The sequence below is a fragment of the Callionymus lyra genome, chromosome 12, assembly GCF_982586985.1.
Source record: "Callionymus lyra chromosome 12, fCalLyr1.hap1.1, whole genome shotgun sequence".
In the NCBI taxonomy this organism is placed as follows: domain Eukaryota; kingdom Metazoa; phylum Chordata; class Actinopteri; order Syngnathiformes; family Callionymidae; genus Callionymus; species Callionymus lyra.
In genome coordinates this window covers 9,596,223-9,612,275 of record NC_141829.1, presented here as the reverse complement: position 1 = coordinate 9,612,275, position 16,053 = coordinate 9,596,223, and the positions used below count along the sequence as shown (strand labels likewise).

The following is a 16,053-nucleotide window of genomic DNA, read 5'->3' as shown; positions in this document are numbered from 1 at the left end:
GTGGTGATGATGATGTAAAATAAAAGGTTAATTTAAATGTATTTATTAAATATTGTTATTATATACTTTGTTTTATTGAAGTTTTATTTTTAATTTGAGGCTTTAGTCCCAGTTTAATGGTATTTCATATCAGCAGTGAAATCATTTGTCCAAGGTCACAGGTGATGAAGATGAAGATGAAGATTATGATGATGGTGATGGTGATGATGATGATTGTGATGAAGATGAAGATGAAGATGATGGTGATGATGATGATGATGATGATGATGATGATGATGATGATGATGAAGATGATCATGATGAAGATGAAGATGAAGGTGAAGATGCTGAAGATGAAGATAAGGAGGAAGATAAAGATGAAGATGAAGATGAAGAGGAAGATGAAGATGATGAAGATGATGATGATGAAGATGATGATGATGAAGATGATGGTGATGAAGATGCTGAAGATGATCATGGTGATGAAGATGATGATGATGAAGATGTTGATAATGATGATGAAGATGATGATGATGAAGATGATCATGGTGATGAAGATGATGATGATGAAGATGTTGATAATGATGATGATGATGAAGATGAAGATGATGATGATGATGATGATGATGATGATGATGATGATGATAATGAAGATGAAGATTAAGATTAAAATGAGATGAAGATGAAGATGAAGATTAAGATTAAGATGAGATGAAGATGATGGTGTTGATGAAGATGATGATGATGTTGTGATATATATGTGTGTGTATATATATACAGTATATATATATATACATATTGCAGAGAGGCGTGTGAACAGTAGGGGGCGTGCTGCTCTCCACACTAATCCTCCACAGAGACGCATGTTATTGGAAAGTCAGTGAGGCAGAAAACCCAACTTTATTCAAATATTAATGTAGGTGTTGAAGCTCTTTTGTAATCATTTACTTCCAGCTCGACTAAGCAAGTGATCCATAAACCAAACAGAGACGGCGAGTCCTTGACTTTGGTTCTCAACAGGGACACTCTGAGGTGATTGAAGCCCGTGTTCCTGCAGGAGTCCACGTCCCGGAATTTGGGTCGTGTATAAATTACCAGCTTGTTTATATTGGTTTAGTCCGATAACATCCAAGACATGATGAAGTCCCTGATGCGCTGATGTTGTTTCTGCAAATGAGCATCCAGAGAAAAACTAGTTTTGGGTGGAATTTGAAGAATGAGTTTGTTTTTGGTCTGTGAAGTCAATTCTGGAAGTTTAACAGCGAAGTTTGATTGAATTAACACAGAGCATGATGTGTTGAGTAATTGTGTTATAGATGCTTTTAATATTGATCCAGATTTATTTATTTTTAGAAAAAATATTTAATAAAAGTGAATTATTTCTCTTATGGTACCTTATTACTAGTGATTCTGATGAAGCTTCATGAAACAGTGTCGTGTTGTTTAGAGGTCAGTAGGTGGCGCCATCAGTTTACATATTTAATTAGAACAGTAAAATAAAATACTTGACATTTAATTTGGTTCTTTAAATTAAATTGTGCTTTTAAAAACTACAACCTGAAGTATTTTAAACATTACAAGCACATTTTACCCTGAATAAATGATAAATAGTTGTATAATTGAATTTAACATTTAGTGTATTAGTATTATTTTAAGATAACTATATTTAAATTATCAAAAGTAATTTTTCAAATATATATTTCTTTAAACTTTTCTCATGATATTAATGATTTTTTAAATATCTTTTAACATTGTTTCAATGATAATTAATATTGTAAAGATTGTTTAAAAGATTGTAAAAATGAATGAAGCTTCATGAAACAGTGTCATGTTCTTTAGAAATCAGTAGGTGGCGCCATCAGTTCAAAAATTATGTTTCTGTTTCATTAGAACAGTTGTCAGAACAAAACAAAGGAAAATAGAGACGCCATCTAGTGGACTCTGAAAATGATGACACGGTTTCATGAAGCTTCATGAAGACCATCACTACCCTTTTTGACTTAGTTTAACTATTATGACTTTTTATTTTTGTATACTTAAATATGTGCAAATCTGCTCACACTAATAGAAAAGTGTGGCTTAGTTAGAACTTTTGCTAAAACGAATACATTATTTTGGGATGTCATCTTGTGTATGTTTGAGAGAAAATAATAATAACAATTCCTTTTATCTGCGGGAAAATATTTTTGCAACTGACGAAGGAAATGTGCAGATATTATGCAGGTTTAATTGTGTTGAGCTATGAGACGTCAGGATTGTTTGTTTCAGGATATAATTTATGTGAAGCAAAACTATTTTTAGTCTTTAGTCTTAAGTGATTCATCTACAGAAGATTTTATTTCTTATTTATGACTCCACAAGAAATTGTCTTTTTTCATGCTGTGCAATTGAAAAGTAAAAATGTATTTTCTAAGGGTTGATTTGCAAGAATCTGGCGACGCAGGGGCAACAATACGATATACACTATAGTCATACTGTAGTAACAAGTATATATGTGTAGTATTGTCGAGTACTTGACTCTGGTGTTGCAGAATTTACAGACCACATGACGTAACTCATTTGTTTTCAAACCAAAATATGTCCAAAAATCCGCTTTAAAAGATGCTGGAGGCGACTGTATCCTCTCGTCCTCAGTCGTCGTTGTTCTAATAGCATGAATGACTCACTTTCTTCGTCTCATTCCAAGGGAAATATAAACTAAATGAGTGGTCTGTAGTTCAAATATAAAAGCAAGTTACATATATTTAAAGTTTAACGTATGTGGTCTTCGGCAGCTTCAGTGTCATTTTTCAGAATCTTTCGTTCTGCGATCAGCAAAAATAAAAATGCTAGCACAAATAATAAGTTGATCCAGGCATGATTAAAAAAAATGAACACGGGATATTTTTATTAGAAAACTAAAAATGAAACGATAAAAAAATGAAAAATCGGAGCAAAAAAGCAAAAACAAAAGGAAAACGATAGTGTTGTTAAATATCTATACAGTAACGTGGGGAAAAAATACGTACAAATAACTGTATCTATGGTCGCACTGGAGTGTTTTTTTATTATTTAAGATTCCATGTTCAATCTTCTACTTCCCACATGTAATTAATAACACAAAAAATTAAAAACGTAAGTCCATGAACATTATTTTCCTTCTCAAAAAAGTTATTAATATTTAACCACTTATTACTTTTAACTTAATAATTTCTTCTTCAGCATTTTTTAACAAAAATCTTTGGAATTTTTCCTTTTTTAAAAAGTAAAATTTTTGTAAAGTTGATCACAGTTCAAGAGAAAAATCAAACAGGTTTTTAATGTAGACAAATATATTGTTTTGTTCTAATTAAGTAATTAATGGACGACAACTATTAGCATTTCTATTAGCATTTTCAATTAGCAACAGTGAATCAAAATCTTTCTCTCGTTACAATCTCATATAAATAAAATTGATAAACGTTTTGCTGTTATTGAACCAAAAATGATGATAAATATTATATCGTTTCCTTGTTGTCACCAGTGTTCCACAAGATGAACTTATGAACTCACTCCCACAATTTATTGACGCTTGGTCAACTTTTAATTTCCATTTTCCCCACAAGTTACTCAGGCGTCGCCTGGAGTCGGTTTTCTCATTCCCTCGACTTATTGATTTCACACCAAACATCAAGTTGAAAAGTAATTACTCCTAAAAAATAAACTCACCATTCATTTTGGTGAAAATGTTTTGAAGGCGGTGAATAAGAGTTTTGGTAACAGATCTCCTGAAACACTGGAGTATCGAACAAGAGGCTCTTATTTCAGGTTGATTTTCTGGGATCGAGGTTCGCTTCGCACGCGCCGCTCGGAGGCTCATCCATCATCGCGGCCGCAAATAAGCTTCATCCGTCTGCCGGGTGACGACCTGCATTTCATTTAAGTCGAGAGGACCACGGCCCCGTAATACAGCCATTAATAACCCGACACTTGAGTCGACTCGTGAGTGCCAATAAAAGTTCTCAGGTCGAGAGTAAGAACCGAATACAACAAAGAGAGATTAAATGAAGGACCTGGACAAGCCAGTAGTAAACAAAGAGGGACCTGGGTCTGATTCGACCCTCAAAATACAAGAGAAAAAAATTAATTTGTAGCTATTTATGGAAGAAACCTCAGTAGAACCAGATCGATTTAAACGACTACAAAAACAAAAGCAACTTTTATGATAATATGTTTTTTATTTTTCCTTCCATTTTAGGCGTGAACTCATCTCTATTAATGGCAGAAACCACACTAGAACGAGACGTACAACAAAGAAAGATTAAATGAAGGAACTGGACAAGCCAGTAGTAAAAAAAAAGTAATTTTTAACTTAACATGTCGTTAATTCTTTTTTTTTTTTTTCCATTTTATGTATGAATTTCGGTTTATTTATGGAAGAAACCTCAGTAGAACCAGACCGATTTAGTCGACTACAAAAACGAAAAGCAACTTTTATGCTAATATGTATTTATTTTTCTTTCCATTTTTCGCTTGAACTCATCTTTATTTATGGCAAAAACCTCACTAGAATCAGACTTAATACAAATTCAACTTGTCTAATTGAAATACAAGAAAATACTTCGAAATTCTAAAAATTTAATTTGGTTCTTTAAATTAAATTGTGCGTTTTAAAACTACAATCTGAAGTATTTTAAACATTACAAGCACATTTTACCCTGAATAAATGATAAATAGTTTTATTTTTGAATTTAACATTTGGTGTATTAGCATTTTCTTTACGATAACTATATTAAATTATCAAAAGTAATTTTATAAATATGTATGTCTTTAAACTTTTCTCAATTTTTTTCATACATTTTTTTATTATATTTTAATATATTTCCTTTAGTAACATTAATTAGTAGTAACATTAGTAACATAGTTAACATTATAAAGATTGTCTAAAACATTGTAAAAATGAATGAAGCTTCATGAAACAGTGTCATGTTGTTTAGAGGTCAGTAGGTGGCGCCATCAGTTTAAAAATGATATTTCATTAGAAAAGTTTTTCAAAACAAAGGAAAACAGTGCAGAGACGCCATCTAGGGGACTCTGAATATAATGACACTGTTTCATGAAGCTTCATCAGACCATCACTACTAAAAATTAGACGTCGGGGTCAGTATTTAGTGGTTTTAAGCTAATAATTCTACACAAAATATTTAAGTTCAAGAATCATTGAAGGTCCCGGAGCTTGTTTATATTCCAAGTACCGAGTTAAAAACGTTCCCAGAAGATCCATGTCTCCTGCAGCTGAGGTGGTTTTGGACTCAGCTTCAACCCATCGACTCAAAAGAAGTTCAAACCAAACTCTAACCTGAGACGTCTCTGACCCGGAACCCCGTCCTCTAGGGGGGTTACTGGGGAAGGGATGTTTCAAAGAAAATGTTTCCTTCATCGCCTTCACGGCGGCGGCGGTTGCGGTTAATTCCGACTGAAGTGTGGCGTCGACCCACTGGCACATGTATCAATAAATCAACGCACAGCGACGACTGGAAGTAACTGAAAGTCTTTCTGTGATGAAATTCTGACAGAGGGTGAAACCAGGGCGGCTGTGAGATGATGTTCTACTGCAGCCTGAAACATGAATCAATGAGGCCTACAAAATTGATATTGTTTAATTATAGAATATGTATTAATGTAGTACAAAAGGAAACCGATCTTAGATATTTTTAAAAATAGCTGCAGTAAATTGTTTATTACATCCATATTTGACATTGATTTAACAGTAAAAATGTATTTTCTTTTTGTGAGTCGGGGTTTATTGGCAAGAATAATAAATACAATGAATGTTGATACTCTAGGAACAAGTATATATGTGTAGTATTGTCGAGTACTTGAGTCCGGTGTTGCAGAATTTACAGACCACATGACTCTTGACCAAGTCATGACTGCTTTCATTTTGTTTTGAACCCAAAATACGTCCAAACATCAGCTTTAAAAGCTCCGGGAGCCAATTGTATCCTCTCGTCCTCAGTCATCGCCGGGATCACGCAGGATTTTTTTTGTTCCAATAGCTTGAATAGACTCATTTTCTTCGTCTTATTTTAAGGAAAAGGTGAACCAAATTAGTGCTCTGTAGTTCAAATTTTCAGAAAGTTACATCCTTTTTAAAGTCCAAAGTTTTTAGCCTTTAGCGTCATTTTTTCAGGAGAAAAAATTACGCTAGCACCATTATTAATTTGCTAAAGTCAAAAAGAACAATAAATCACTGAATACTTTTGCTGTTAAATATCTATACAGTATCGTAGAAACTAAATATATTGTTGTTTTCTAAGAATATAAATACGAATAATCACAATTATAACATAAAGTATTAACCCTCATTTAGAGAAATTCATAAAAAGATAGTACAACTAATATAATAAAAAACAAAATTAATTTAAAAAGATTTATTCAAACCGTTGTAAACTTGACTTTTATTGATAGTTTTACTTCCTTTTTTTTTGACTGGTTCCTTTCTGATGGTTGTATTGCTTTAGATTTCTGTGCGTCTAGTTCTAAAGTAAATATTATAACGTATAAAATCCTACCTTGACATTGTAGGGTATGTAATGTTTGGCGAGCGCCTCTGGAGTGTGCATCCACGATTTATCTGAGAGACAAGAAAGAAAAAGGAAAATGAATCAGTACAATTCACAGAGCTGTTGGAAAAGACTTGATAACCTTGAACAACACATACATATATATTTAAATGTGAAAGTTAGAAGCAGATATTTGAGATACAACATAACAACCAAACCCTTTGAGTCACCAGCTCTTGTTAGCATGATGCTAAATGCTAACAGGCCACATAAGTTTTTAAATGTCATCAAATAATGTTATAATTATATGAAGATATTCAAAGATGGAGAAATGGCAACACGTGATCTAACATTTCCAATTTAAAAACACAATTGTTTATGAAATACAAGACAAAATATGGTACTGATTTGGAAGCTAGCTAAGCTAACACTAGCCCTGTCATGTAAAAATGCTGAGCTGCTTCTTCTCGTTTTGATGCTTTTGTTTTTTATTTTCTTTACTATTTTTTAAGCTGGTTTATGATTTTTAGAAGCACCTCAAAACAACTTAGCATCCCAACTGTGTGTACTGGGACAATTTGAACCATAGATAACATAAGGGATACCACAAACACATTTGTTTTTAGGCTTCTCTGACAATTTCAACCATAGATAACACAAGGGTTAAAAGACACATTTTTTTGGGGGGGGGGGCACAGGGTCACTTTGACCCATAGATAACAAAAGGCATACCACAAACACATTTGTTTTCAGGTCACTAGGTTACTTTGACCCAGAGACAACACAATGGATACAACTATATGACACAGTTGTTATCGTGCCTTTGGGTCACTTTGACCCATAGATAAACTACAGTCCATCATGGATGATGACATCATCCTCTGAACACTGTCATCAGTGAGCAGAGAAGCAGATGGAGCACGATAACTCCTCCCAGGATGCAACACTAATAGACTCAGGGACTCATTAATTCCTCGGGCTATTAGATTGTTTAATTGTTACAATTGTCTTTGATCTATGTTCTTTATCTTTAGACTTAGATTGTGTCATCTTGTTCTTTCTTTTTATTTCTCTTTGTTCTTGTTCTTATTTTTATTTTTGTCAATAATCGTCTGTATTGCTGTGTCTAATTGGAAAAATATTTTCCCGACCTCCTGAGGGATCAATAAAGTTCTACCTAACTTACCTAACACAAAGGATACGAAAAACGCATTTGTTTTCAGGAAAATAGGTCACCTTCAACCAGAGATAACACAAGGGATACCACAAACACATTTCTTTTCGGGCCTCCGGGTCACCTTGACCCAGAGACAACACAAGGGATAAAACTATATGACAAAGATAGTTCAACATGTTTTTTTAAACAAGACAAGAGCGACTTGAGGTATTTGTTTGTTTTACTTCTGTTGTTGTGTAAAACTGTATTTAAAGCATATTTTGTTAATTTCTACATTTCTCTTCTCAAGGGAATTCTTCTGAGTATGAACTCAATTTAATTCTCTACATAGTCTAGTTTAAAAAAAACACAAGTTCTCTGAGGATTTGCTGGAGAAAAAAACTTTCTTGACTTCATTACAGTGTTTTTAAATTGACTTAACAGCAGCGCAATGTGATTATTGCAGCTTCAGACCTGCATCGTAATCACATTCCTGGCTGGACTTTTAGGAATAATTTGATGGAGCGAGTGATGCAACCACTTTTCTTTTTTTTTTAAAAAAAAGACACAACAACGGAGGGAGGACCTGACACAGCAGCATGTGAGGAGCAGCCACACATCAGCAAACACTAATGAAAGTAAAGTAACACAGGGGGGGGGCTCATTCTTTCCACCATGAAATAGTGACGGAGGTGGAGAAGTGATGTCCGGCGCTGAGATTAACGGCGGGACTGAAAGGATGAGTCGGCATCTGAAGGTCGAACGTGGCTCAGGTGATAAGAGACAAGTGTGAAGACCACCGCCACAAAATGTGTCCATGTGGCTCTTTTTGTTTCTATATCACAGGCTTTTACTTTCACCGAAAACTTTTTTTTAAAACTCAAGCTCACCTGAGACAGTATCATTGGAAATACACAACAATACATCATCAGTAAATACATCTACTTTGTCTTTAATCACCAAGTTTATTGTATATTTTATATATATTATATATAACTATATTATTATATTCAAACCCATTTGTACTTCAAAAACCTGATTAACTATGAATTGACTCCCTTCAGTTTTCCCAAAAGACCTAACGACCTGAAAGCAAATGTGTTTGTGGTATCCCTTGTGTTTTCTCAGGGTCAAGGTGACCGAAAGGCTCAAAAACAAATGTGTTTGTAGTATCCTTTGTGTTTTCTCAGGGTCAAGGTGACCAAAAGGCTCGAAAACTTAATGTAGTACAAAATTCAACCGATCTTAGATATTTTTAAAAATAGCTGCAGTAAATTGTTCATTACATCCATATTTGACATCGATTTAACAGTAAAAATGTATTTTCTTTTTGTGAGTCGGGGTTTATTGGCAAGAATAATAAATACAATGAATGTTGATACTCTAGGAACAAGTATATATGTGTAGTATTGTCGAGTACTTGATTCCGGTGTTGCAGAATTTACAGACCACATGACTCTTGACCAAGTCATGACTGCTTTCATTTTGTTTTGAACCCAAAATACGTCCAAACATCAGCTTTAAAAGCTCCGGGAGCCAATTGTATCCTCTTGTCCTCAGTCATCGCCGGGATCACGCAGGATTTTTTTTGTTCCAATAGCTTGAATAGACTCATTTTCTTCGTCTTATTTTAAGGAAAATGTGAACCAAATTAGTGCTCTGTAGTTCAAATTTTCTGAGACAGTATCATTGGAAATACACAACAATATATCATCAGTAAATACATCTACTTTGTCTTTAATCACCAAGTTTATTGTATATTTTATATATATTATATATAACATTTATTTGACCTTGACAGTTGTTTTTCTAAAGTTATTCAAACCCATTTGTACTTCAAAAACCTGATTAACGATGAATTGACTCCCTTCAGTTTTCCCAAAAGACCTAACGACCTGAAAGCAAATGTGTTTGTGGTATCCCTTGTGTTTTCTCAGGGTCAAGGTGACCGAAAGGCTCAAAAACAAATGTGTTTGTAGTATCCTTTGTGTTTTCTCAGGGTCAAGGTGACCAAAAGGCTCGAAAACAAATGTGTTTGTAGTATCCCTTGTGTTTTCTCAGGGTCAAGGTGACCTAAATGCCTGAAAACAAATGTGTTTGAGGTATCCCTTGTGTTTTATCAGGGTCAAGGTGACCAAAAGGCTCGTAAACAAATGTGTTTGTAGTATCCCTTGTGTTTTCTCATGGTCACGTGACCCAAAAGCCTGAAAACAAATGTGTTTGTGGTATCCCTTGTGTTGTCTCAGAGTCAAGGTGAACCAAAGGCCCGAAAACAAATGTTTTTGTGGTATCCCTTGTGTTGTCTCAGGGTCAACGTGACCAAAAGGCCTGAAAACAAATGTGTTTGTAGTATCCCTTGTGTTTTATCAGGGTCAAGGTGACCGAAAGGCTCGTAAACAAATGTGTTTGTGGTATGTAGATTCTCAGGACTTTTAGAAACAAGCATCTTGATGTTTTGAGATCTCCAAGGTTTGGCTACTTCAGAGAAAATGTGGTTTTCTTTTCAAAATAAAACACCTCTATGATAGTTTTAATAGAAAGAACAGGAAGTATATACATTCTTTTATTTTGTTGTATCTGTGCAACAACTGCTTTGGACAATTCCTTGACTTCTTCTTTAATTATAATCTGTTGATTTTCAATATTTTTACCACGTTTTCCAAGTGAGACACGTTTCCTTTATACAACCGTACACTTGCTGACAATTTGATCAACCTCTCAAGGTTTGTGGACTGTGGGAGGAAACCAGAGTACCAGGGAACCACAGGCAGAACCCACGATATCAACCGCGGGTTAAACCAACAACCTCTACGCCGGCTTGGACCCTTTGACTTCCTATTTTCAGAGATTGAAAAAAAGAGCAAATGTCCTCATGATTTTTTATGAACTTGTCATTTCACTTTCCCACTTTTTTCACCCAGGTTTCCAAACCACCAAAGGATCATTTGTTCAACTCTCAGATATTAAACTCTAACCTGCAATTATTATCTTCACTCACATTCGGCCAGTTAATGAGTTCAGACTTCAAGATGTTGCCTAGAAAAAACTCCAACGAGTTCTTGAAGAAGTGGACACCAACAGTTCGCCTCCCAGGAAACCTCTTTAGACGATACCGACTGAACATCCTAACATTCGTAAAGAAAGTATTCTCCCACTAGAACTGGTTGAATTCCCTGCAGCTCTCCATCACTGCCACCAGCTCTCCATCAACAGAGGACACCCCGAGACGTGACCAGGAATGACCTTCATGCCGCAGAACGTGAGTCGTGCCAGCTTTTCCACTTTCTGTCAAACTGCAGCAGGCGACAGATTAGCTTCGCCAAGGATGAGAACATCCACAAATAAAACCTCTCTGCTAACATCTCTGGGAAAATAGTCTTTTTAAGTTTATTTAACTTTGGTTTAATTTAAGATTTAGTCCTTTTTTTAACTTAATTCTTTATGTGCTCTGTCTTATATTTTTTTTATTTGATTTCACTGTATTTTATTAATCTCATTCATATTTATCCAATTTTATTCCATCTGTCAACGCAGTATTTAATTTCTGTGTCGTGTTGACAATACTATCAATCAACCTTTATCTCCTTTTTTTCCCGCTTTATTTTATTTTTTTATTTGATCTGCTCCAGCTGTAATTTTTAAATTTGAACAATTTAAACACAAAACTTTTGGATGATTAAATAGTCGCAGCACGGAAAGGTGACACAATAAACAAAACAAAAAACAAACGGGATAAATAAATCACAAAAAAAACATTTCACACGTAATCCAACATTATTCCTTAATTTATTTCTTTGTTTTGCCTTATTTTGAAATTCCTATAAACACACACAATTATATGAAAATTAAAGACATTTTGGTTTTTTTGTTGTCTTTTTCTATTCTCTTGACATGTTTTTTTCTTTTAGTTTTGTGTTTCTTACACATTTGTTTCAAGGTTATTGTGAAACCTCTTTATACTGTGAGTGTGCCCTGAGGTCTTTTATTTTGGTGTCTTTCCTGTCTATGTCCCTCCTTCCTGTTTCCGTCTGGACGTCTGGTTAGAACCGATCACCAATGAACACCAACTGGCCACAATAAAATCTCCCCTGGTTCCAGTTCACAATAATTCTTTTGTATTGTGTTTCTTTTCCAGTGTTTTTATTTCCACTGTACACTTGTGTTGACCGCTGCATTACTCTTCGTTTTATTTATGCTTAACTTCTGTTTTCGATTTTTAATTCCCCCCTAGGTTACTTTGTTCGTGTTTTTTTGTTCCAGTATTGTATGTTCTTGTGTATTTATCTAACTTGTAACCTTGATTTCCCTTCAATAAACGTACTAGTGTACAGTAAGTTCCCAGTACCTTTGTATAAAGCAACTTAAAAAATGTTTCCAACGTCCGGGAAGGTATTTATTTGCACATTTATGTTGAAATACTTCAGTTTTCAAATCTTATTTTACACATTTAACAACTTTGCCATTTTAATTGACTTTAAAAACAAGTTTTTTTCTTCAAAAAGAAGTTAGTCTACTCTACAATTCTGCGTCTACTCCATTTTGTAATATCCAAAATGAACGGAAAAGGTCGAAAAGCCAGATTACAAGACGAAATGGAATGCTGAGAATGTCTAAGGATTAGTGAGTTTTGAAAGGGAAATACTTTAGATTAGCCTTCGGTCATACAGTCATCTCGCTAGTACCGACAACCAGGAAGTGAAAATCGACTTTACAGATTTAAACAAAAATATATTACCAATGAAAAGAAATAGCGTTGTTTTTTTACTTTCTTTATTCCTATGAATAGCATATCTTTCAAAAATTATAAATATTTGTCTTGTTAAATTGTTGTCATTATGTTTATCTCCTTTAAAATCTAAATATTTTTCTTCCTAAATTTAATGATAAACAAATAAATACATTTATTTTTAGTTAGTTAAAGGATTTGCTGTTTCAAGACTCTTTTGTCCGACGGCATGTTTTGTTGTTAGTATCAAGAGTGTGTGAGAGTAGAAAGAATGGAGTGATTGAAAAAAAATAGATGTAATAGCTAGAAATATAAAATCACAAGAGTAGGAGCTTTTACTCAAATTGCTGTGAAAGGCAAAACTTGGGTCATTAAATAAGACGTATTTCTGGCCATTAAACATCCATCTCTTGTCATTTAGTCGAGCCAAAACTCTACATTTTTCTCTTTGTCCTTGTCGACCATTTTTTTTAAAAAGGTCTTTAAAGTTGTAACATATCTTTGCCAAAGCCTCACTAAGGGCAAAATAAACAACAACCGGCTGTGACAGTTCAGCGCCGCGAGCTTCGTCAGCGTCTTGTTTGTAGCAAAGACAGACAACTTTGTGGCTCTAAGTGGAGAAAATAAAGTTTTAGAAGGAAGTCAAGACTCGAGCGAGTGTCAAAAAGTTTAAGTCGTACAATTTTCACCGGAGGGTTTTTATGGTTTCACGAGAATGCTCCAAAAGCTAAGCTAGCATTAGCATGAAAGTTTGTTCGTTTAATGCAGGGGTGTCAAACTGGTTTTCACCAGGGGCCACATCATCATAATGGCTCCCCTCAAAGGGCCAGATGTAACTTATAAATGTAACTAAAGGTAAGCTAATGTAAAATAAATGTAACTACTCCTTAATGTTAAATGACTTTGAATGTATTACTTGAGAGGGGGCATAACTACTGTAAAACCAACAATTGTGAGCTGCTAAAAACATGTGTGATGTAGCATTTTACAATTAAATAAAAATGGCTGCACACAGCCTTGCATGTGGTGCACTAAATAAGATGTATAAGGTAAGGCAGGCGGGCCACATAAAATCACATGGCGGGCCACATTTGGCCCGCGGGCCTTGAGTTTGACACATATGGTTTAATGAGTCAAAAGTATTTTTAATTTATCTTCATAGTCAGTTATAGTTATTAGTAGTATAGTAGAGGCTTTTGATAGTTAATGATCAACATTAAAACTAGTTAAATAAATCTTTTATTGGTTTGGCTGCGATTAAAAAAAACAGTGGTTACCAGATACTGTATTATATATAGTTTCAATGATGTTTGAATAATGTTTGTTTAAATTATTTTTTCTCCAAAAGTCTGTTTTTTTGATTTTCAAACCTGCTACTATTTTCTCTTGTTTCGTTCTTTTTCTATTGTATATTTTCCATAAAAAATGAAATGAGGTAGTTTTAATAAATATTCAAATATGATATGTTTTTACAACCTATAGTAATAAAATGCAACCAAAGGAATATAAAAAATAGTCTTAAACTATGAAACCCGTGAGAAACTTGAGTTTGGACTTTACCTCGACGAAATTTATCTTTTTCTTCAGTTTTGTATACAAAAACATAATTATTATTTTTTTATCGTTATAGTCATTGTCTAATGAAACGTAACATTTACAATTTTTCAAAAATTTAATTAAGATATCGCTTTACCTGAGTCTGGTTCTGTCAAGGTTTCTGTGAGGTTTTTTTTAGGTATAATGCTAGCAAAAGCCTGGTCATCCTTTTAATGCTAACGATTTTTTTATTCCTACATTAAAAAGATAATAAAGTAATTGATATTGTGAAGGTCAAAGTCCTAAAAACCATCAAGTTGAGATGGACTTTATCTTCCTCTCCCCTGTTCTGTCGTCCGCCAGCATCTGTCCGGCGACGATGATGGATCACTTGGGATAAGTAAATTATGAGCCCACAGCCCGTCGCGCCACCTGGACCCTGGACACCTTCTCCAAAAACTCCTTCCAAGACTTGTCGTTTCGCCGCCTCAACCCCAGAAGAGCAGGACAGATGGTTCTAAACACATCAAGTTGTTTTTGCAAATTCAGTCCAAAAAACCCTCCTCTGGATTTGATCAGGGTCACCTCGACGCTCTCGAGCGTTGCACGCTTTTCCAAAAAGCTTGGACGAGTCTTCGTGATTGTTATTCAGACGGAAAGAACAGCAGCTGTCATCAGTACTTTCTTCCTTTATCACTTCTTTTACTGAGCAAGTTATAGATACAATTAAACAAGAGAATGAGCTGTTAGAAGATATTTTTCAGTTTAAAGAGGCTTTTGATAGTAAATGATTGACATTAAAAAGTAGTTTAAAGTTTTATTGATTTGAATATATTATTATATATATATTTTATTGGTTTGGCTGCGATTCAAATCAGTGGTTACGACGTGGTTAATGTTTATAATTAATTTACTGTACTATATATCGTTTCAATGATGTTAGAATAATGTTTATTTTACAATTAATTTTTCTCCAAAATCTGTCGTATTTTTCTTTTTTCAAAACTGCTACTTTTTTCACAGTTTTTTATTTTATTTATTTACATTGTATATTTTCCGTAAAAATCAAATTAGGTACTAATATTATACGTTTTTACAACCTACACTAATAATTAGTGACGTGTTGATGAAGCTTCATGAAACAGTGTCATGTTGTTTAGAGGTCAGTAGGTGGCGCCATCAGTTTAAAAATGATGTTTCATTAGAACATTTGTTCATAACAAAGGCAAATAGTGCAGAGACGCCATCTAGTGGACTATGAAAATAATGACACTGTTTCATGAAGCTTCATCAGACCAGCACTAGTAATAATGTGCAAACAAAGGGATATAAAAATAGTTTTAAACTTTCAGAAAAGCTTCAAAACTTGTAATTAAACTTGAGTTTGGACTTTACCTCAACGAAAATGTATCTATTTCTTTTGTTTTGTGCACAAAAACTTTACCTAAAAAAAAAAAAGGGAAAAATAAGATTGATACTTCTAGTATCAAGTAGCAAATGTCGAGAGAATAAAAAAAAAAATCCGTACTTGAAGATTTTGTTTCCCCCACGTACCTTTTTTCCGGTTGAAGGCTCGGTTCATAGTGGAAAGTCTGAGGGTTCAAAGATCCTCCTGAGTAATGTCCAATATTCCAACTGCAAAAGAATGATAGAAAAGTAGTTTCAGCCTTGAGCTTTCACTAAAAGACAAACAACCTTGCAAAGCAAACATGTTTTCAGACCTTAGAGATTATAGGAGCGAACAAAGTTGCTTCTCCAATCGACGGATTATGTATCAAAAAATGTTGATTTATCCAGGAGGTGTATCTTTAAATCTTCATGGTCAAACCGCATTTCGACAGTTAAAAACACAAAATGTTCTCCCATATCATCGTTCGATTATATTCATGAAAGGAAATTGGAAGGAAAACAATCCCTGATTTGACCTAGAAAATCCAGCAACAAATTCCAAAACCTTCTTTTTGAAAATGCAGGAGAATAATTCAAGTTTTTATTTAGCAACAATAAATGAAATCTATATTTACCGCAATGGATACAAGCTAACTTACTAGCATACCTTCAGAATAACGGCCTGACGACCAACCTACAAATAAATTAAAACCTCTGACCATATCTACTAGAAAATACTTTCT

General features: G+C 34.1%; 1 protein-coding gene across 5 annotated transcripts in view; it reads right to left on the bottom strand.

Moving 5' to 3' along the window:
• Window positions 1-16,053, bottom strand: part of gulp1a (GULP PTB domain containing engulfment adaptor 1a) — a 90,888-nt gene that overhangs the window by 7,466 nt on the left and 67,369 nt on the right. For all 5 annotated transcript variants that reach the window (XM_087803527.1, XM_087803524.1, XM_087803528.1 and 2 more), the window contains 2 exons: window positions 15,476-15,556; window positions 6,513-6,574 (listed from right to left, as the gene is read on the bottom strand). In XM_087803527.1, the coding sequence (XP_087659653.1) occupies window positions 6,513-6,574; window positions 15,476-15,503 (90 nt within the window). In that variant the 5' untranslated portion in view covers window positions 15,504-15,556. The remainder of the gene's footprint in view (window positions 1-6,512; window positions 6,575-15,475; window positions 15,557-16,053) is intronic.